General features: G+C 42.1%; 1 protein-coding gene across 1 annotated transcript in view; it reads right to left on the bottom strand.

Annotated features, from left to right (window-relative positions):
- The window catches only part of MTF1 (metal regulatory transcription factor 1), a 53771-nt gene that overhangs the window by 7108 nt on the left and 22378 nt on the right, over positions 1–24285 (bottom strand). Inside the window, exons 3-9 of the mRNA XM_017509739.2 lie at positions 21805–22043; positions 20499–20630; positions 17855–17928; positions 16961–17097; positions 14603–14680; positions 5998–6100; positions 815–1410 (exon numbers count right to left, since the gene is read on the bottom strand). Coding sequence (XP_017365228.1) covers positions 815–1410; positions 5998–6100; positions 14603–14680; positions 16961–17097; positions 17855–17928; positions 20499–20630; positions 21805–22043 — 1359 coding nt within the window. The remainder of the gene's footprint in view (positions 1–814; positions 1411–5997; positions 6101–14602; positions 14681–16960; positions 17098–17854; positions 17929–20498; positions 20631–21804; positions 22044–24285) is intronic.

Here is a 24285-nt window from a genome sequence, read left to right as displayed (position 1 = left end):
AAAAAAAAAAAAAAAAAAATACGTAGCACAGTAAGTCCTTATACATAGTAAGGACTCAATAAATAACAGCTGTTGATGTTTTTAAAATTACCGTTATTAGTATTTGGTACTTTGCCTACTGGTAATGTTAACTTTCTTTTTGGCATTTTTAGCCCCTTTAACTAGAATATCCATTTTTATAAAAAAGAAATCATGTTTTTTCTCTTTTCTGTATCCTCCAGATATTCAGTGTGGTATCTGGCAAATATTAAGCGTTCTAAGTTGTGACACTGGCCTTCCTGAGACAATTCTTCACCATGAAGAATTAATTGAATGATCAGGTCATTTCCCTAGTCATCAAGACCAAGCAAGTACTTCCTCAGAAAATGATTCTATGGTGGGCTGTGGGAGCACAGATTACTCTGACTTGGCCACTGCTGTCCAGTGCCATCTGACTGGGTCACATCAGTACCTCATAACAGCCTGACTCTGCCTTGAAGACAACCTTTTTCTGGAATATTCTGGGGTCTCTGGAGTTTGTTGACTGCTTTTTTATACTAGATGATGTGATTAGATTGCAATATCAGTAGGAATAATTGTTCGAGTGCCTCCTGCTAGATAAACTTAAAGACTGTTTCTCTGGCTCCTTATTGTAGGTACCGATGACAGCATTTCCTACTTTTATATCACTTGATTATGTGGAAAATGACTAAAAGAATTACACGTTTCAGGGTGGATAGAATAGGAATCTTCCATTTTGAAGTAAAAGCTTCTAAGCATGTCACCTATGAAAATATGCTTCACCCCACTAGGGAAATTTATACATAATACTTACAATTTGTTCTTGGTTTTGTGGCGAACTGGTGGCACCATTTAATATCCATTGTAAGTTCTGTTCTCCCATGACTAGGCTGGACTGCAGGATAGCTGTGCTGGGAGTCGGGGTGATGGTTATTGTGGGATTATTAGTTAGGACAGAGTTGGCACCCAGGGGCAGAGTCTGGACCATGGCTGGCAGGGGCTCAGTAGTACTTTGTGGTGGGGCTGGTGCTGCCACAGCTGATGCCACTGCCGCTGCTGATGCAGAAGCCCCAGCAACAACAGAAAGTCCTGGTACGATGGGCTGCGGTGCCTGGGGGTGCGGAAGAAACTCTTGATGATTAGCAGCAAACTGTGTGCTGTGGGGAACAGGCACTTCTGGAGGTTGTAAGAGAGCAGGGGGGTTGCCAAATGCAGCTTGCTGGGAGCCAGGTCCTAGGGAGGGAGCAGACGGAGGAGCACACGGAGCTGAGGCAGGTAGTAGAGGCTGGGGTGGCTCGGAGAGGCCAGGCTGCAGTACAAGTGGAAGAGATAAAGATGCTGAATTTCCTGTGGATGGCGGAACATCACTGACTGACTCTGCATCACCATTAAAACTTTCAATCAAGGAAGCTGGCAAGAAAAAGAAATAGAAATACATATATATATATATATATATATATATATCCCAAGCCTTTCATGAGCCACAAAAACAGTCATTATGGGCTAAACAAAAGACAGCTGAAGTTCACTGAGCTGATTCCTTCATAGTTAGCAGGCTGGCTTTATGTCATTTTCAATTAGTGACACCTCTGATCAAAGAATCATGTTTCAGCATCAATCTCACTTTCTTTTTTTTTTTCTATTTTTTGTGTTTTGACTTCATAGACAGCCTCACTTTCTAGATGTAAAGACCTAGTATAGTTCTAATCATTTAAAAAAGTGTCTTAAGGCTTTTCTGGCAAAGAGACTAGAGACATCCTTTTTTTGGCATGACTAGTGAATATACTTTCTGACTACTGGGAAATTTTACAAAGTTTCATCAAACACAGTATGATCTATGCATCTGAAGCATGGTTTGTGGGTCCTGTGCACTCACAGACAGCGTATCACATCAGAAGAAAGAGCTCACAAGGCTGGGCATGGTGGCTCACGCCTATAGTCTTAGAACTTTGGGAGGCTGAGGCAGGTAGATCACCTAAGCTCAGGAGATTGAGAGCAGCCTGGGCAACATGGCAAAACTCCATCTCTACCAAAAATACAAAAAAAAAAAAAACTGGGTGTGGTGGCATATGTCTATTGTCCCAGCTACTCGGGAGGCTGATGTGGGAGGATCACTTAAGCATGGAGGTGGAGGTTGCAGTGAGCCAAGATCACACCACTGCACTCCCACCTGGGTGGCAAAGTGAGACGCTGTTTCAAAAAAAAAAAAAAGCAGAAGAAAGAGCTCACAGCTCCTCCCATTTTGCTTTTTACAGCCAACAAAAGATTCTGGGAAAGAAGGTTCTCTTCCTCAGGACTGAGGGAAGTAAGGGAAAAGATGGAATTAAACTGAAAGACCCAAACTTTTCTGACCCTTCATAGAAAGCTCACTCCATTTAAGCTAACTAGAATATCTCACTGTGCCTGTGACTCACTGTGTCAACAAGTGCTGAGATGTGAGCAGAAAGAGTCTGTGTGGAATATACATTCTTCTCAGCACCACATCACACCTACTCTAAAATTGACCACATAATTGGAAGTAAATCACTCCTCAGCAAATGCAAAAGAATGGAAATCATAACAAACAGTCTCTCAGAACACAGTGCAATCGAGTTACAACTCAGAATTCAGAAACTAACTCAGAACTGCACAGCTTCATGGAAACTGAACAACTGGCTCTTGAATGTTGACTGGATAAACAATGAAATGAAGGCAGAAATAAAGATGTTCTTCGAAACCAACGAGAACAAAGACACAACATACCAGAATCTCTGGGACACATTTAAAGCAGTCTCTAGAGGAAAATATAGAGCAATAAGTGCCCATATGAGAAGCAAGGAGAGATCTAAAATTGACACCCTATCATCAAAACTGAAAGAGCTAGAGGAGCAAGATCAAAAAAACTCAAAACCTGGCAGAAGACAAGAAATAACTAGATCAGAGCAGAACTGAGGGGGTTAGAGACACAAAAAAACCCTTCAAAAATCAATAAATCCAGGAGCTGGTTTTTCAAAAAGATCAACAAAATAGACCACTAGCCAGATTAATAAAAAAGAAAAGAGAGAATAACCAAATAGATGCAATCAAAAACAATAAAGGGGACATCACCACAGATTCCACAGAAATTCAAACCATCATCAGAGATTATTACAAACAACTCTATGCACGTAAACTAGTAAACCTGGAAGAAATGGATAAAGTCCTGGACACTTGCCTCCTCCCAAGCCTAAACCCGGAAGAAGTCTGAATAGACCAATAACAAGGTCTGAAGTTGAGGCAGCAATTAAGAGCCTACGACCCAAAAAAAGCCCAGGTCCAGATGGGTTCACAGCTGAATTCTACCAGACATACAAAGAGGAGCTGGTACCATTCCTTCTGAAACCATTCCAAGTAATCCAAAAAGAGGGAATCCTTCCCAAATCGTTTATGAGACCAACATCATCCTGATACCAAAACCTGGCAGAGACTCAGCAAGAAAAGAAAACTTCAGGCCAATATCCATGATGAACATAGATGCAAAAATCTTCAATAAAATACTAGCAAGCTGATTGCAACAGCACATCAAAAAGCTTTTCCACCATGATCAAGTAGGATTCATCCTGGGGATGCAAGGCTGGTTTAACATACGCAAGTCTATAAACGTAATTCACCACATAAACAGAACTAAAGACAAAAACCACATGATTATCTCAATCGATGGAGAGAAGGCCTTTGACAAAATTCAACAGCCCTTTTTGCTAAAAACCCTCAATAAACTAGGTATTGATGGAACATATCTCAAAATAATAAAAGCTATTTACGACAAACCAACAGCCAACATCATACTGAATGGGCAAAAACTGGAAGCATTCCCTTTGAAATCTGGCACTAGATAAGGATGCCCTCTCTCACCACTCCTATTCAATACAGTACTGGAAGTTCTAGCCAGAGCAATCAGGCAAGAAAAAGAAATAAAGGGTATTCAAATAGGAAAGAAGGAAGTCAAATTGTCTCCATTTGCAGACGACGTGATTGTATATCTAGAAGACCCCATCGTCTCAGCCCAAAATCTCCTGAAACTGATAAGCAACTTCAGCAAAGTCTCAGGATACAAAATCAATGTGCAAAATTCACAAGCATTTCTATACACCAATAACAGACTTAAAGAGAGCCAAATCAAGAACGAACTGCCATTCACAATTGCAACAAAGAGAATAAAATACCCAGGAATACAACTAACAAGGAACGTAAAGGACCTTTTCAAGGAGAACTACAAGCCACTGCTCAACGAAATAAGAGAGGACACAAACAGATGGAGAAACATTCCATGTTCATGGTTAGGAAGAATCAATATCATGAAAATGGCCATACTGCCCAAAGTAATTTACAGATTCAATGCTATCTCCATCAAGCTACCAATGACCTTCTTCACAGAACTGGAAAAAAACACCTTAAACTTCATATGGAACCAAAAGAGAGCCTGCATAGCCAAGTCAATTCTAAGCAAAAAGAACAAAGCGGGAGGCATCACACTACCGGACTTCAAACTATACTACAAGGCTACGGTCATCAAAATAGCATGGTACTGGTACCAAAACAGAGATATAGACCAATGGAACAGAACAGAGGCCTCAGAGGCAACACAACATATCTACCACCATCCAATCTTTGACAAACCTGATAAAAACAAGCAATGGGGAAAGGATTCCCTGTTTAATAAATGGTGTTAGGAAAACTGGCTAGCCATGTGCAGAAAGCAGAAGCTGGACCCCTTCCTGACACCTTACACTAAAATTAACTCCAGATGGATTAAAGACTTAAACATAAGACCTAACACCATAAAAACCCTAGAAGAATATCTAGGCAAAACCATTCAGGACATAGGCGTAGGCAAGGACTTCATGACTAAAACACCAAAAGCATTGACAACAAAAGCCAAAATAGACAAATAGGACCTAATCAAACTCCACAGCTTCTGCACAGCAAAAGAAACAGTCATTAGAGTGAATCAGCAACCAACAGAATGGGAAAAAAATTTTGCAGTTTACCCATCTGACAAAGGGCTGACATCCAGAATTTACAAAGAACTAAAACAGATTTACAAGAAAAAAACTAACAAGCCCATTCAAAAGTGGGCGAAGGATATGAACAGACACTTTACAAAAGAAGACATACATGAGGCCAACAAACATATGAAAAAATGCTCATCATCACTGGTCACTAGAGAAATGCAAATCAAAACTACATTGAGATACCATCTCACGCCAATTAGAATGGTGATCATTAAAAAATCTGGAGACAACAGATGCTGGAGAGGATGTGGAGAAATAGGAACACTTTTACACTGTTGGTGGGAGTGTAAATTAGTTCAACCATTGTGGAAGACAGTGTGACGATTCCTCAAGAACCTAGAAATTGAAATTCCATTTGACCCGGCAATCCCATTACGGGGTATATATCCAAAGGATTATAAATTGTTCTACTATAAGGACACATGCACACGAATGTTCATTGCAGTACAGTTTACAATAGCAAAGACCTGGAACCAACCCAAATGCCCATCAATGATAGACTGGACAGGGAAAATGTGGCACATATACACCATGGAATATTATGCAGCCATCAAAAATGATGAGTTCGTGTCCTTTGTAGGGATATGGATGAACCTGGAAACCATCATTCTCAGCAAACTGACACAAGAGCAGAAAACCAAACACCGCATGTTCTCACTCACAGGCGGGTGTTGAACAGTGAGAACACATGGACACAGGGAGGGGAGCATCACACACTGGGGTCTGTTGGGGGGAAATAGGGGAGGAACAGCAGGGGGTGGGGAGTTGCGGAGGGAAAGCATGGGGAGAAATGCCAGATATAGGTGAAGGGGAGGAAGGCAGCAAATCACACTGCCACATGTGTACCTATGCAACAATCTCGCATGTTCTTCACATGTACCCCAAAACCTAAAATGCAATAAAAAATAAATAAACAAATAAATTAATTAAAAAAAAAAAAAAGAAAGAAAGAGTCTGTGTGACAAACCTGTCTGTTGAGGATCTTCCTGAATTGCTGTATCATCTGAATTCTGGAACACTGATTCAAAGATGATTGCTGGTGAAATTGTGCTGAGGTCCTGGCCCTGTGTCTGACAGAGAGAGACAAAGATGTGAGATTGGCCAGTTCCTTTTCTTTTTTTTTTTTTTTTTTTTTAGAGTTTCACTCTTGTTGCCCAGGCTGGAGTACAATGGTGCAATCTTGGCTTATAGCATCTGCCTCCCAGGTTCAAGCGAATTCTCCTGCCTCAGCCTCCCAAGTAGCTGGGATTACAGGCACCCACCACCACGCCCAGCTAATTTTTGTATTTTTAGTAGAGATAGGGTTTCACCATGTTGGCCAGGCTAGTCTTGAACTCCTGACCCCGTGATCTGCCCGCCTCAGCCTCCCAAAGTGCTGGGATTATAGGCGTGAGCCACCGCACCCAGCCAGATTGGCCATCTTGAGACAATTCTTCACCATGAGAGAACACATTCAAAGCAGCATAACTAGAATGAAAATCTTTTGATATGCATCTTGTTTCTACCTTCTGTTATTTAAAATAACACATATTTCCTTAAGCCTCAGACACTGAAGATTTGGGTCCTCAAATACTTTGTTTATTTACTTATAGAGACAGAATGTCACTATGTTCCTCGGGCTGGTCTTGAACTCCTCGGCTCAAGCAATCCACTCAACCTCAGCCTTCTAAAATGTTAGGATTACAGGCATGAGTCACCATGCCCAGCCCCTCACATACTTTAAAAGAGGAATTTAGCACACTGACTTGCCAGTTGACCACCTGTTTTTGTAAATAAAGTTTTATTTAAATACAGGCCACACATCCATTTACATATTATCTGTGCTACTTTGGCTACAATGGCAGAGTTGGCTAGTTGTGACATATGATCAACAATGCTGAAAATATTTACCGTCTGGCTTGTTACCAAAAAAACATTGCTGATTTTGGATCTAAAAGACCAAATCCTACAGTAAAAAATGAGATTATATAATATTCATTACCCTGCAACTTCCTTTCCTCATGTAATAATAACATTGTGAATATCTTTTATAATATCTACAATATGCTAATATGTATGCATGGTAATAAATCAAACAAGACAACAATGATGAACAATACTGATAGCTTTATATTTAATAAAAGGTCAGAGGCATTAAAAACAAAAGGGTAAAATGTGGGGCGGGGGGTAAACCCAACACAATGCCCTGAGGGCCTGCCTGCCCATCAGCGCTAATTAAAGTGAGCACTCTTCACTTTAGTTCAGGAAAGGCGAAACACTACAGTTCTTCTAGCCATGGTCAACCTCCAATCCACCTCCATCCCCACGGTCCATAGGCCAAGAGTGGTAAGGGCAACTGCCTACACAGTCCAGACAAGGAACAGAAATACATGAAGCAAGGGAGTTGGGTTGTGACATACTGGAGAGAATGCATGCCAGTCACCTACAGGGCTTCAGTCGAATGCTGCCATGGGACTATGCAGGACAGGGATTATCAGAACTCAAGTGGCAAAATTTTGATTTTCTTGTTTTTGAGACAGGCTTTCTTTACTGTACTGCCCACACTGGAGTGCAATGGTGTGATCATAGCTCCTTGCATCCTCAAACTCCCGGGCTCAAGCAATCTTCTCACCTCAGACTCCAAGTAGCTGGGACCAAAGGTATGGGCCACCACATCTGGATATTTTAATTTTTCTGGAGAGATGGGGTCTCACTATGTTATCCAGGCTGGTCTTGAACTCCTGGGCTCAAAGGATCCTCCCACCCCAGCCTCCCAAAGTGCTAGGATTATAGGTGTGAGCCAACCTATCAGACCCAGAAATCTTAATTTTTACATGAAATCTACCAACTTGTATATAAAAGCGAGTGCAGCTGACCCTTGAACAACATGCATTTGAATTGCACAAGTGGACTTATACTTGGATTTTTTTTTCCACTTCTGCCACCCCTGAGACAGCAAGACCAACCCTTCTCTTTCTTTTCCTTGGCCTGCTCAACGTGAAGACGATGAGGATGAATACCTTTACAATCATCTACTTCCACTTAATAAACAGTAAATTTATTTTCTCTTCCTTGTGATTTTCTTAACATTTTCTTTTTTCTAGCTTACTTTAAGAATGCAATATATAACATATATCATTCAAAATATCTGTTAATCTAAACTGTTTTATGTTATCAGTAAGGCTTCCAGTCACAGCAGGCTAAGGCCATTGCTAGCTCAGTTTTGGGGAGTCAAGTTATACTAGGATTTGCTTGTGCAGGGGAGGTATGGATGGGGGGGCCAGCACTCCTAGCCCGTGTTGTTCAAGGGTCACATGTAATTGAAAATAATTTAAACACCCTGTATACACCAAACTAAAACCTATTTTTAGGGCAGGTCTTGCCCTAGTGCCAATTTATGGTTTAAGGTCATTTTGCAACAACTCTGCTTCTAGGAGGGAGAGCTCAGAAGGATCACTTTGGGACTGGGCAGAAGTGTGGCGATGAGTGAGGCTGTCCACCAATCTAGAAGTGCTAAAAGATTAAACTGCCCACTGGAGCCAAAAGAGAACAATTCTTCTTCTTCTTTTTGTGTTTTTTTTGAGACAGGGTCTAACTCTGTTACTCAGGCTAAAGTGCAACGGCGCAGTTAAGTCAATGCAACCTTGAACTCCTGGCCTCAAGATTCTCCCCTCAGCCTCTGGAGTAGCTGGAACTACACACCCATGCCAACATGCCTGACTGCTTTTTAAAAATTATTTTTAGTAGAGATAGGTCCTACTATGTTGCCCAACCTGGTCTTGAAGTCCTGATCTCAAGTGGTCCTCCCAAAGCACTAGGATTACAAATATAAGCCACCACCCACCAGCTGATAATTTTAGGCTGAGTCTATCAGCTGAAGAAGGGGAAATTCAACTTTTTTTTTTTTTTTTTAGTTCAGTGATCCTGATTGCCCATATGATAGAAGCTGAAGTTAGATGTGAGGCCAGGCACAGTGGTTCACACCTGTAATCCCAGCACTTTAGGAGGCCAAGGCGGGCAGATCACTTGACGTCAGGAGTTCAAGACCAGCCTAGCCAACATGGTGAAACCCTGTCTCTACCCAAATACAAAAATTGGCCGAGCATGGTGACGTATGCCTGTAATCCTAGCTACTCAGGAGGCTGAGGCAGGAGAATCACTTGAACCTGGGAGGCAGAGGTTGGAGCAAGCCTAGGTTGCCACTGCATTCCAGCCTGAAGGACAGAGCAAGACTCCATCTCCAAAAAAACAAACAAAAAAAACACAAAGTAAGAAATACATTTTACACTGTATATACATACATTCTTCCTATTATATTCATATCCATATGTATAACTGAAATGAGTCTGTAAAACAGACCTTATCCTTACTATGTGCAATGTCCTCTGATTTTTTTTCTCTTTTTTTTTTTTGAGAGGGAGTCTCACTCTGTCCCCCAGGCTGGAGTGCAGTGGTGTGATCTTGGCTCACTGCAACCTCTGCTTCCTGGGTTCAAGCAATTTTCCTGCTTCAGCCTCCTGAGAAGCTGGGACTACAGGCATACGCCACCATGCCCAGCTAATTTTTGTATTTTTAGTAGAGATGGGGTTTCATCATATTGGCCAGGCTGGTATCAAACTCTTGATCTGTGATCCGCCTGCCCTGGCCTTACAAAGTGCTGGGATTATAGGCGTGAGCCACTGTACCCAGCCAATTTTGTTTTTTGATTTTTTTTTGAGATGGAATCTCACTCTGTCCCCCAGGGTGGAGTGCAGTGGTGCAATCTCAGCTCACTGCAACCTCCGCCTCCCAGGTTCAAGTGATTCTCCTGCCTCAGCCTTCCAAGTAGCTGGGATTATAGGCACAAGCCACCATACCCAGCTAATGTTTGTATTTTTCGTAGAGATGGGGTTTCACCATGTTGGCCAGGCTGGTCTCGAGCTCCTGACCTCATGATCTGCCTGCCTCAGCCTCCCAAAGTGCTCGGATTACAGGCATGAGCCACCTTGCCCAGCTCCAGCCGATTTTTTTTTTTTTTCTATTCTATTGATGTCTTTGAAATGCTGATTATAAACCACTATTTTAAAACCCAATAAAAAGGTGCAATCCAGTTTGAAAAATAGCTGACTAACAACAACTATTGGGCATTAACTACCTCCTCTTAATTATTATTTTTGTTCTATCTGTTTATAAATCATTATAGGTAGTAACCCAATTAAAAAGGAATGAGCTATATTTATCAATGACATTAGGTTGGTACAAAAGTAATTGTGGTCTTTGCCATTACTTTCAATGGCAATTACTTTTGACTAACCTAATACCTCAATATTAGGAAGAAGAAAAGGAGTGGGCTTGTATGCTTCCAACACATATGTACAAAAATGTTCACAGCAGCACTATTCATAATGGCTCCAAACTAGAAACTATCCAAATGTCCAACAGGCGAAAGAACAAATATTGGTATATTCATGTAGGGTATTGTGGCATATTCCCTAAGTATAATACTGTTCAACAGCAAGAATGAATGATGTATAACTATATGTAACAATATGGCTTAATTTCTTAAACATAATGTTATGAGAAAAAAGCCAGGCATAAACAAGTATATGATTCCAATCATAAAAGCAAAAACAAACAGGATAAACTAATCTTAGTTGTTAGAAGTAAGAATTTAGAAGTATTAGAAGAATTTAGAAGTTAGAAGTAAGAAGCTGTCTGCTGGGAGAAATCATAGCTTTTGGGAGTATGCAGGTGTGAGGGGGGAGCTCTGGGGTGCTGAGAATGTTCTTTTGTTTGTTTTGTTTTGTATTGAGATGGAGTTTCGCCCTTGTTGCCCAGGCTGGAGAGCAATGGCACGATCTCACCTCACTGCAACCTCTGTCTCCCAGGTTCAAGTGATTCTCCTGCCTCAGCCTCCTAAGTAGCCCCCGCTACCACAACCGGCTAATTTTTGTATTTTTAGTAGAGATGGGGTTTTGCCATGTCGGCCAGGCTGATCTTGAACTCCTGACCTCAGTTGATCTGCCCATCTCGGCCTCCCAATTTGCTGGGATTACAGGCGTGAGCCACCACGCCCGGCTGGGAATGTTCTTTTTGACTGGGGTGCTGCTTACCTAAGTGTGACGAATTGTGATGATTCATCAAGCTGTATATTTATAATACATGTACTTTTCTGGGTGTATATTGTACCTCAATAAAAAGCTTGTCAAGATTTTTTTAAAAGGAAAATGCTGAAGCCCCTGCCAAGCTTCAGGGTAAAAATACTGGGAGCTGAGTAGATAGGAACAACTTTCACAAGCAGAGAAGACAAGAACAGGCTGAGCTTTCCAGCAAGAAGAGGAGAATACAGGTAGCTGTCTGGGACCAGGATGGATCCTGGAGCTGTGTAGCCAAAAGGCAGAGAGAAAGCCATTCCCTAGCACCTCCAACCCTCCTTTAACAAAAGATATGAGCAAACCAAAGTTCATTTCTAGGACATGAATTCACATGTGGCTGCTCAGAAACCCGTAACATCATTATCTCATATAAATTTACTATTTGATGTTAGCAAGTCCTGATTCTCTTTCTTTTTTTTCTTTTGAGACAGGGTCTTGCTCTGTTGCCCAGGCTGTGTGGTGTGATCATGGCTCACTCCAGGGCTCAGGCAATCCTCTTGCCTCAGCCTCCCAAACAGCTGAGACCACAGATACGCACCACCACACCCAGCTAATATTTTATTTTTAGTAGAGATGAGGTCTCATTGTGTTGCCCAGACTGGTCTCAAACTCCTGGGCTCAAGCGATCCACCTGCCTCAGCTTCCGAAAGTGCTGGGATTACAGGCATGAGCCACTGCACATGTCCCTAATTCCTTTTTTCAAGGAAAGAAAAATTAATCCTATTGCTTCAAGGAATTGTGGCCTTAGTTTGAAAGGCTAAAATCAACTTCCATATCTAAGATAAATACTGGGTACCAGGAACATAATCTATAATTAAACCCCAAGGGATAGTGCTTCTCTCTCTTGTTTATATAAATTGTGATAGAAAAGGCTTATTAATTTTATTTATTTATTTATTTGAGATGGAGTTTTGCTCATTGCCCAGGCTGGAGTGCAATGGCATGATCTTGGCTTACCGCAACCTGCAACCTCCGACTCCCAGGTTCAAGCGAATCTCCTGCTGCAGCCTCCCAAGTAGCTGGGATTACAGGCATGTGCCACCATGCCTGGCTAATTTTGTATTTTTAGTAGAGACGGAGTTTCTCCATCTTGTCAGGCTGGTCTCAAACTCCCAACCTCAGGCGATCCACCCGCCTCAGCCTCCCAAAGTGCTGGGATAACAGGCGTGAGCCACCGCACCCGGCTGGTTTCCCTTTTTTATAAGTACTTAATGTCTCCTTACACCAGAGTATTTTCTTTGTGACCCTAGGACTCCAGAAAGCTCCTTAGTCATATGTCATAGTCTTGGCCAGAGAAGAGACTCCTAAGCTATTTAACACAGTTACATGTTAAAGGGATATTCTTCCCAGAAATCTTAAGCTGGGTACTTAGAGGGCATCTAGGCCACCCAGTGCAGAAATTTCTTTTATAACATTAGTTGTGAAATAGGAATATGTATAAAAATCATATGATGTACCCATTTACTCTTTTTCTTTTTGTTTTTTAGATTGATTCATTTCTATTGCTCGATCTTGAACTTAACTGACTCATTCTTCTTTCATTCCAGTCTGCTGTTAAGCCCCATCCAGTCAACTATTTCCGCAATATTTTTCCATTTTAGATTTCCATTTGGGACATTTTTTACATTTTATTCCTCTGCTGAGATTTCCTATTTGTTCGATCATTATCAGCATATTCTTTTATGTCCTTAAGCATGTAATAGCTCTTAAAAATCCTTGCCCCATAAAAAATGAAAATAAAAATAATCCTTGTCTGTTAATTTTAACATTAGATAGGTCATCTTGGGGTCCACCGCCACAGATTACCTTTTCTCTTAAATAGGAATCATGTTTTCCTGTTTCTTCACCTGTTTACTAATTTGGGACTGCTCTGCACATTGCAAATGATATACTGTAGATGCTCTGGATTCTGTTACACTTCTTGAAATAGTGTTGACTTCTTTGAATATTCCATTAACTTTGTCTCCCTTGCAGTAGATGGAGCTGTGATCTTTGTGTAGTTCTTTTTAGTATTGGCTGGGCTGTCCCAACCCATGTCCCGCACATCCATGGTTCAGGGGTCAGCCAGAGATTTGAAGAGAGTTTAAACCCAGAACTTGGGGCTCCCCCTTCCTGACTCTTTCCTTTCCATGCTACCTGCCTTCACTTTCCAGGTGCTGTGACCCTGAACTCTGTCCTCTTGGTTATTCAAGCCAGTAAGACTGAGTTTTTATGAGTTTGACTGCCTCATTAGGTGCCAGCTGGGGCTTGCCCAAGGTGGATAAGCCGTAAAACCTGCAAGCCTACCCACTGCTTTTACTATCTACTGAGCAATCCCTTCTTCCAAGGTTACCTCTGCTTGCTGCTGGTTGCTCACCAGTGCCTTCCCTTAGTTGCTTTCTATACTTTGTCTAGCATTTTTGGTGTTTTCTGCGGGAGAGTTGGTCTCATAAGAACAACTCTGCCACTACTAGAAGGAGAATTAGGCCTTGGAGTGCTTACATAAAAATGCAGGTTCAGACGCTACAGTCAGACTTGCTGACTCAGCAGGCTTGTGGGGAGGCCTAAGAACCTACAATTTTAGAAGTGCTGTAGTTGACTCCACTAACCACATATTGGGAAAAAAAAAAAAAAAAACCCACTTTTTCACAGCATTCCTGAATCATTCAGTCTCTTCAAATAATTCCCATCACATTTATTCATTATGCACATAATCACAGACAATCTACCCTATGCTATATTTATTTACCAGGAAAAATGACAACAAAAAACCCAAACTCAAAGTTAGTGTTAACAATACTGCAGAACTCTCACGTTCAACAAGGAGGAGGCTGCGTAAGCTCAGACTCAATGCAGTGGTTTGTAAGGTGCATCATGGAGCCAATGGGGATGGCAGTAAAATTTCCTAACAGCTTGAATCAAAGCAATCAGATTAAGACAAAGTGGCTTTGTCCTTTAGCAGATAAAGGCCTGTATAAGAGGTTTCTTCAAAACACTAATAAGTTTTAAAAAGGGAAATTTTCTCTCCCCATGGCATAAAACAAATAAAAAGTAAAATTAAAATTAGAAAGGGAAAGGATCAGGCCAGGTGAGACAGACAGGGTTTGAGAAAGTCCGGAAACTAGAATCCTGGCTATGTCTTACAGCACTAGACTATACCAACTTTTTTACCACTATAAGCTCAGTACTGGCACAGTGCCTGGTCAATAAATAGTTGCTAAATGAGTAACGAAAGAAATTTTCTGAGGCCAGGAGGTTACCGAGTGAGTGACCTGGGTCAAAAGGTAACAGGCATCAGAGAGAAAAGCCTCTCCTAATAGAACTCTTATCAGGAGAAGAAAAACAAATCCTATACCATCAGTAATTAAACACAGTTAAATCTAGAAAACATCAAAGACTGGCCTGCCTCAATTTCCCCACCAAAGGAGTGCTCAGTGCTTGCCCTTATTTTTCTAGCACAGATATTACAGTTACACTTACCATACTGGAATTTTCTCGCAATTCAGAATCTGTGGACAGAAGGCTCAAGTCACTCAGACAAAGTGAGTGATTTGTATCCTGTGAAAGAGAAAAAAGTCTAATTGAGTAACAAAAATCAGGATGTATAGAGGCATATCATGTAATAAAACACTTGATTACAAAGTCCCTAATGTTCCACATGTCTACATGTGTTATCTGAAGAAATATAAGCCAACCAAAGCAAGGACTAAGTGAATCAGTTAATGTTTAAAAATCCTGATATTCTTAGAAGAATCTGTAATGTTTCTTCATTTCTTAAAGGTGATTAATAAAGAGTTTTAACATTATTTCATGACTAAAGCTCCAGAGTAACAAACCTATAATAATGTGAAATTAATACTATCTGTATACTTGGTCTCATCATTTACAGTGATGTCACATGACCTCATTTGCCATTCATGTAAACCTTGGAAGTATTATTCTATATCCCCATTTTTTATTCTTTTTGTAACAAATTGCCACAAACTTATATTCCCATTTTAAATATGAGAAAACTGACGCTCAGACATTGGGAACAAAGTGCCCCAAAACACATAGCTAATTAGCAGAAGACAAATCCAGTGCTTCTGACTGAAAAGTCAATGTTCCTTCCACCACTATGTCTCCCACATGGGCACCGAAGGGCTCCTTACTCAGAATGGTGCTGGGGATTCAGTACTCAAATCCCACTACCCAAGCTAAATGAACTCTGGATCCCCAGAATGCCAGTCACAATGCACATTTTAGGTGGTGGCCCTAAATGCTCCTATTCATGCACACACTCAACAAACATTCATGATGCATCTACTATGTAATAGACACTGTTCCAGGCCCAGGGATACAATAATGAATCAACTAAAGTCCTTCCCTCAAAGAGTTTACGTTCTTGTGGAGAGAGAGGACAAAAAACCAAATAAATAGACAACGTGTGAGAGGATAAGTGTTATGGAGAGTAAGAGTAGCAGGGAACTCTGGAGTAGGGGTTACTCTTATTGGATGGTTAGGAAAGCCCTCTTAGGTAAGTGGCATTTGAGCAGAGAGTGAAGGAAAGAGGGTATGGGCTGTGCACATACCTGGGGAAGATGTTCCAAGCAGAGGGTATAGCAAGTATAAAGGCCTAGGGGCATGAGTGGGCACTCCTTGATTTAAGAAACCACAAAGAGGACTATATGGCTGAAGTGAAAGGAAGAAAAAAGTAGATTGGACGCAGTGGCTCACACCTGTAATCCCAGCATTTTGGGAGGCCAAGGCAAATAGATCACTTGAGCTCAGGAGAGCAAGACCGGCCTAGGCCACATGGTGAAGACCCCATCTCCACTAAAGATACAAAAAAAAACCCCAGTGTGGTGGTGCATGCTTGTGGTCCCAGCTATTCGGGAGGACCCCTGAGCCAGGGAGGCAGAGGTCACAGTGAGCAGAGATTGCACCACTGTATGCCAGCCTACGTGACAGAGCAAGACCCTGTTTCAAACAAAATAAAATAAAAATAAAAGAGAGATAGACGAGATCAGAGAAGCAACAAGGCCAGAAGGTGTAGGGCCCTGTAACCTACTATAAAGACTGTGACTTTTATTTCCGTTGATACAAGAAGCTACTGGAGGTCAGGTGGGGTGGCTCATGCCTGTAATCCCAGCACTTCAGGAGGCTGAGATGGGGGGCGGGGGCAGTGGTAGTGGTTGGGGGATCAGAGAGACTGCCTGGAGCTCATCTCTATGTTAAAATAATTTTCAAAAATCTATAAAAATAAGTAAAAATTTAAAAAGCTACTGGAGGGTTATGAGCAGAGGACAGATATTATCTGCTTTATGGTTCAGAAAGATCACTCTAGCTGACATATGTAGAACAGTCTGTTACAGAGCAGAGAGGGGGAAGAGGTCCTATGAACCCCATTTAACAGGTTATTGCAATAATCCAGGCAAAAAGACAATAGTGGACTGAACAAAATAATCAGAAGAAATGATCGGATTCTAGATAAATTATCAAGGGCAAGCTGGTAGACTTTGCTGGCAGATGTGGAGCGTGAGGGAAAAAAAGGAGTCAAGAATGACTATAGGATTTTTGGCCTCTGCCACTAGAAAACCAGAGCTGCCATTTACCAAGATGAAGAAGACTGCAGGAAGAACAGGTTTGAATATGGTAAGTTTGACAAGAGTAGATGATATCTGGGTGGAGACGTTGAGTAGGTGGCTGAATAAGCAAGTCAAGACACTGATCTTGACCCTGACTTCTTCCCTCTCACTAACAGATATATAGAGAAGACATTTTAATCTTTGACTATGATACACAAACAACTGTTGATGATCTGTGATACTCAGATCAAGAGACAAAAACACCACATACCTCTAATTCATTGTGTTGTGGAAGTGCACTGTATGAGTTTCCTTTGTTATCATGACCTTTCATGTGACTTTTGAGACTGTATTGAGTGCTGAATGTTTTCTCACAGCCATTACTAGGGCAGAAGAAGGGTCTTTCACCTGCAAGAATAACAAAGTAGTATTAATTTACCATAAAGTCATTGAACTAGATTAAGAAATCTACCTTTCCCTAACAGAGGAAAGTAAGTATTATCAAGAGAGTTTGGGTAACAGTTGTTAAAAGTTGAATAAATTACATGTTAATCATCTCAGTCCTAAAACTCAAGGCAGAGCAAAGCACTAGGAATGGCTGCTGCTGGGAAGTTAAAAGAGAAGATTCATTTCTCACAGGTTGTTTTTTTAGAGTATCTCTGTATTGGTTTCATTTCTTTTTGAGACAGTCTCATTTATCACCCAGGCTGGGATGCAGTGGCGTGATCTCAGCTCAGCCTCCGCCTCCTGGGTTCAGGCAATTGTCTGCCTCAGCCTCCCAAGTAGCTGGGATTACTGCGGCCCGCCACCACAGCCGGCTAATTTTTTGTACTTTAAGTAGAGACTAGGTTTCACCATCTTAGCCAGGCTGGTCTTGAACTCCTGACCTTGTGATCTACCCACCTCGGCCTCCCAAAGTGCTGGGATTACAGGCGTGAGCCACCGCACCTGGCCAGTTTCATTTCTTAAGGCTGAATACTGGAGGTCCACCTCTGAAAGAAACTCAAACATTCTAGGTAAGGCTAAGCTAATTAGGCTCACCTGTGTATATACAGGATATATATCTCTGTATATTCACCTAGCTCTACGGGTGTCAATAGAAATACCGATAGTTACAGGCTTGATGATGGTTAAAATAAAAAAATAAAAATTGGCCTAAACTCACCAGTATGTGTACGGACGTGAGTTTTAAGGTGGTGGCTTGCTGCAAATGCTTTTCCACAGCCATCGTGATCGCACCTAAATTTGTTGTTTAAGGAAAGAGAAACAAGAGTGATTAGCTAATAGACCTTTATTCTGAACATCTCTTATAAATACAAACTAAAACAAATATTCAGAACACTAGGATCAGATTGATAACACTGGTTTTAGAGATGGGAATGATGACAGGTCCTTAAAAAAGTAAGGTGGTGTTATCTGGGATCAGAGGGAACTGAGTGCCCAGGATAAATATTTCTTGTTCTACAGGTAAGGCCCACACTGAGAGCCCTGACAACAGAAGTCTTTTGATGAATTACTTAACAGGCCTCTATTGACAGTGACAGTCCATATGAAAAATGTACTGCCAGTGGAACATCAGGAATATCAACAGTGAGCAAAGTGGCTCTCAAATATGCACAGGGCCTGAAATATAACATTAGAACAAAATCAATCAGAAGACAGGCTCAAGTAACTTATCTATAATCTTGCGTGTTGAGATCTACTTCATTCTCTTTTATTGTCTTGATAACCAAAGCTAGAAGAAATCTTTCTCTCCTCAGAACTCCTAAGGCATTTCTTCATATTTCTTTTATGCCACCTCTCATTTCCAATCTTATTTTACCTCTGTGGATACATCTGCTATGTGTTCTCCTAGAGCACAGGATCCACGTAGCTCTTTCTGTAGTTCCAGCACACAGCAGACATTCCTTAATTACTTATATGAATGAATGCATTTTCTTATAAACCAAAATATTTTCTTTAAATAGAAAGCTTCTCTAAAGCATGTTCATTTTTAATTACATATAATCATCATCATGTCTAAAGTCTTATTGAATATTCAAGAAAAATGCAGTTTTAATCATAAAAATAAATGCATGTGACTGGATAGAAATCAGAGTTCTCTCAGCAGCCTATGGGGGGAAAAGAATAACCTAAGCTTCAGAGCATCCATCTGTAGAGTAACCAATTACAATCTAACTACTCTTGCCCTTCAAGGGATCGTGACTCAGGAATACATCTATAATTTTAAAAAACACAACTTTTTCTTTTTTTTTCCTGAGACATGGTCTCTCTCTGTTGCCCAGGCTGCAGTGCAGTGACATGACCATGGCTCACTACAGCCTCGACCTCCCAGGCTCAAGTGATCCTCCCATCTCAGCCTCCTAAATCTCTGGGACCACAGGCATGTGCCACCACTCCCAACTAATTTTAAAATTTTTTTGTAGACTTGGGGTCTCACTATGTTGACCAGTCTGGTCTCAAACTCCTAGGCTCAAATGATCCTCCCACCTCAGTCTCCCAAAGTGCTGGGATTATAGGCCTAAGCCGCCATGCCAAGCCCACAATTCCATTTGACTGGCATCTAAGAGTTGACTGTCTCTGAAGACTTTTTGTTTCTAAGTACCCTAATGAGATGAGTGGTTTGAGAAGGAACAGGTAGCATATTTAATGACTTGAATATAACTGTGATATTCCCTGCCAAAATTCAAAGACGTTGTTTATTATTTTTATTTTTATTTGAGACAGAGTCTTGCTCCGTTGCCTAGGCTGGAGTGCAATGGCATGATCTCAGCTCACCACAACCTCTGTCTCTCGGTTTTCAGCAATTCTCCTGCCTCAGCCTCCAGAGTAGCTGGGATTACAGGTGTGCACCGCCACGCTTGGCTAATTTTTGTATTTTAGTAGAGATGGTGTTTCACCATGTTGGCCAGGCTGGTCTTGAACGCCTAATCTCAAGTGATCTGACTGCCTCGGCCTCCCAAAGTGCTAGGATTACAGGCATGAGCCACCATGCCCAGCCTCAAAGACATTGTTTATGGGCAGTTTTCTGCAATACATCTATCTATATTACTTTTATCGGAAATCTTTACAAACTGATTATCTCATTAAAAATGTCATATAATCATCCCAAAGCTGGTTTTGAACACCTACTCAATGCCCAAAATCATGCCACATACTATGGGCAGAGAAGAAAGCAGGTAACCCAAGTCCCTCCTTCAAGTTTATAGTACACAGTACATGTATCTATTAGATATGCATATGTTGACATACATGAATAAAAATGGATGCTCCTATATACATGAGCTATTACAAAGCAATAACTTGAACAAGTAACAACGGCACCACTAAGCTAAGCATTCCTACCTCTCATTTCCTCTAGTCTCCTCGCCCCTTCCCCTCCTTGATTCTCAGGTAGGTATCCCTCCTCTGGGCTCAGGGCACTTTGGGCATCTTGCAGCCTCAGATATTATCCACAAATTTGTGGTTCTTTGTCACCAAAGGTTCTTGAGAAGAAAGCCTGCTTCTGAGTATTTCTCTAGCACTAATAAAAGTACCTACCACATGAGTAAGTTTCAACAAATGCTTCTTGAAAATAAATGGAAAACATGAGGCAGAAAGGCCATCACCCGCATAGTAAGGGTGTTCTTGGACTCTACCAGCAACCCTCTAATCTGCAGTGGTTGGTTATAGCTATCCTGGGGTGGGCTAACACTGCCAAAGAAAGAGCTAGTAAACGAAGTTTTCTTTCTCTCTTGAAAAATTTCAGAGTATATCAAGGCCGCCAGCTGAAACCTGGTCAGTGACAAACAGAAAACAGTAAGACCTACCGAAATGGCTTTTCCCCTGTATGGGTTCGAATGTGCTTCCTCAGATCACTGAGTGTGGTGAAGTATTTGCTGCAGCCTTCAGATTCACAGTTAAACGTTTTCCCTGTGTGAAGCCTCTGATGTGCTTTCAGCCTGCAGAATATCCCAGAGAAATTCCCTTTGTCATAAAGTTCTTTTTTTTTTTTTTTTTTGAGATGGAGTTTCACTCTTGTCGCCTGGGTTGGAGTGCAATGACGCGATCTCAGCTTACTGCAACATCCACCTCCTGGGTTCTAGGTTCAAGCAATTCTCCTGCCTCGGCCTCCCAGTACCTGGGATTACAGGTGCCCACCACCACGCCCAGCTAATTTTTGTATTTTTAGTAGAGATGGGGTTTTACCATGTTGGCCAGGCTGGTCTTGAACTCCTGACCTCAGGTGATCAGCCCACCTTGGCCTCCCAAAGTGCTGGGATCACAAGCATGAGCCACCACGCCTGGCCTCCCTTTATTGTAAAGTTCTACACAGCCTCCCTATGCCAGCTTAATGTGCTTTGGGATCAAGTGTGTAAGAATTCTATACCCATAACACATTAGTATCCAACATATTTTGCCCCAAAAGAAATTCAGAGAATAGCATAGTAGTAAGAGTGCTAATTTTGGAGACAGACTTCCCAGAATTCAAATCCTGGCCCCAGATCTTGCTTGGCTGGGGAAACTTGAACTAGTTATAGAACCCCTCTGTGTTCCCATTTACTTACCAGCTGTTGTGGGGATCAGCACTTAAAATCATGCCTAGCACACAGTGAGTACTTTTTAAGTGTTAGCTATTGTTATTTCTGTCACTTTATACTCAATATTGAAGACTAATAAGTCTCCTGATACAAACGTGGAAAAGAGAATTGGCTACTGAATGGGCCACTCCCCATTTCTCAGGATAGAAAAGTCCTTCGAGGTGAGGTAGGAAAGAAGACTACAGAAGCCTTACTACAAAGACCTTGAGCCAAGGGGAGCTAGTACTCTATGCCAAGCACTAAAATGCCCAGGCCAGAATGCTGCTCCATGAGATGCAAATCTAAACATAAATGTACTGTCACTCCCAACTAGCCCAGACATGTCCATCTTTAAGTAACAAGTTTCTCTAATGCATTTTTAAAATTTTTTCTTTCATTTTCTGAGATCTGGCAGAAATGAATTTTACACAGTTGAACATAGCTATGCTCTTTAAAGCCCTGAAAGTGAACAACTCTCCTCTGAAAGGGGAAAGAGCTCTGTAGTCACAACGAGGTCAAGGTCAGAGGCTGGCAAAGCAATGGAGACGAGGCTGACCTGTACAGTGTGTTGAATGCCTTCTCACAGCCCTGCACGTCGCACTCAAATGGCTTCTCCTTTGTGTGCACTCGCACGTGGATCCTGAGGCTGTAAGAGGTAAGGAAGGCCTTGCCACAGCCCTCCTGATTACAGACAAAGGTGTACTCTCCTCGATGAGTCTTCTGGTGGGTTCGCAGGTTGCCTGCTGTGCTGTAGGTGCGGGGACAGCCCTCAAAGGTACATTGGTACCGCTTTACCTGGCAGACAGAAGACACCTCATCAACAGGACAAAAAAGCTGCCCAGGGCTTAACTCCCCCACCCAGAGCTCCACTCCCAAGACACGTGGACAATACAGATGGGTTTTCATTATAAACACAGAAGAACAGCCTCTAGCAGCAAAGTGGAAAAACCTTATTATTGATCAAATCATACCTGGACAACATATAATGATTTATGGCAAAGAAATCAGTCTATATGTATGTGAATATTCTAAATGAATACAAGAGTGTTTTTAGACTCTATATACACCTATCTGCTAAAAGTACATTACACTGTTACAGCCACCTGTATTCAAATAAAATCTTAGCTTTAAGGCTTGGCTAAACACCTTGACCTCTAGTACTACAATGTGATTGGAATTGACCAATATTAAATTGAGTCTAAAACATCTTGAAGTTTACATACTTAATCATCAAACAGTATTTCCCTAGATTGTTTCCACTGCATATTTTCAAGCCTACAAAATGACAACTAAGTATTGCAAAATTCTTGGAATATTTGGTGGTGTGATAATTCTCAAACTACCAGCCTCTTGTTTCCTTTCACCATCAAACTTCTTGAAAGGGGAATCAATTCTTCACCTCATGGTAGAAGGTTAAGGGAAAAAAAAAAGAGCTGCTTCTCTGACAAATACCAAATGGCCAATGACTAATGCAGTGGACAGCCTGGAGGGCCTGGAATGGGAGGCCCAGCAGCTTCCTCAGAGGCTGTGTTTGACAGAGATATGTGGGCCAGGGTCACGGCTGTGGGTGGGCTGGAGCCAGGGCTGAGGCCACGGAGCTCTCAGAGGCAAGGCTGAGAACAAGGAGTGGATGCCCATCACCAAGCTGGGCTGCCTAGTCCAGACATGAAGATCAAGTCCCTGGAGGAGATCTAGCTCTTCTCCCTGCCCATCAAAGAGTCTGAGATCATTGACTGTTTGCTGGGGTCACTTCTCAAGGATGAGGTTTTGAAGACTACACCTCTGCAAAAGCAGACCCACACTGGCCAGCACACCAGGTTCAAGGCCATTGGGGACTACACGGGCCACATCGGTCTGGATGTTCAGTGTTCCACGGAGGTTGCCAGTGTCATCCAAGGGCCCATGATCCTGGCCAAGCTCTCTACTGTCCCTATGTGGAGAGGCCACTAAGGGAACAAGATCAGCAAGCCCCACACTGTCCCTTGCAAGGTGACAGGCTGCTGTGGCTCTGTGCTGGTGCGCCTTATCCCTCCCCCACCCCAACCCAGGCATTGGCATCATCTTGACCCCTATGCCCAGCAAACTGCTGCTGATAGCTGGTACTGACAACTGCTACGCCTCAGCCGGAGGCTGCACTGCTACCCTGGACAAAGCCACCCTTCAGGCCACCTCTAAGACCTATAGCTACCTGACCCCTGATCTCTGGAAAGAGGCTGTATTCACTAAGTCTCCCTATCAGGAATTCACTGACCGTTTCACCAGTCTCTGTGCAGAGGACCCAGGCTGTAACTGTGGCTATAACATAAGGATTTTATACAAGAAGAATAAAGTAAATTGAGCCTGTTTAAACAAAAAAAAGAAGAAGAAGGCTCAGTGTGGTGGCTCATGCTTGTAATCCCATCACTTTGGGAGACCAAAGTAGGAGGATCAGTTGAAACCAGGAGTTCGAGACCACTCAGTAACACAGCAAGACCCTGTCTCTACCAAAAACAAACAAACAAAACCACAAAATCAGCCGAGCATGGTGACACACAGCTATAGTCCCAGCTATTTGGGAAACTGAGGTAAGATCGCTTGAGCCCAGGAGTTCAAGGTTACAATGAGCTATGATTGCTACTGCACTCCAGTCTAGCGGACAGAACCAGACCCAGCCTTGAGAAAGTAAAAAAGGGGGGAAGAAAAAGTAGATAAACAATAATAGCAATAAAAATATTAATAAAGAAAATACCAGCCTGGGCAACATGGCAAAACCCTATCTCTACAAAAAATACAAAAGTTAGCCAGGTGTGGTGGCAAATGCCTATAGTCCTAGTACTTAGGAGGCTGAGAAGATCACTTGAGTCTGGGAGGCTGAGGCTGCAGTGAGCTGTGATCATACCACTGCACTCCAGCCTAGGTTAGAAAAAAAAATAACATTTTGGGCTGGATGATTTAGAAAAGAAAGGAAAAGGCCGGGCGCGGTGGCTCACGCCTGTAATCCCAGCACTTTGGGAGGCCGAGGCGGGTGGATCACGAGGTCAAGAGATCGAGACCATCC

The sequence above is a fragment of the Cebus imitator genome, unplaced genomic scaffold (assembly GCF_001604975.1).
Source record: "Cebus imitator isolate Cc_AM_T3 unplaced genomic scaffold, Cebus_imitator-1.0 Scaffold420, whole genome shotgun sequence".
Lineage (NCBI taxonomy): Eukaryota > Metazoa > Chordata > Mammalia > Primates > Cebidae > Cebus > Cebus imitator.
The sequence above is the reverse complement of the archived record's forward strand: the minus strand, read 5'-3'. Positions and strand labels throughout refer to the sequence as shown.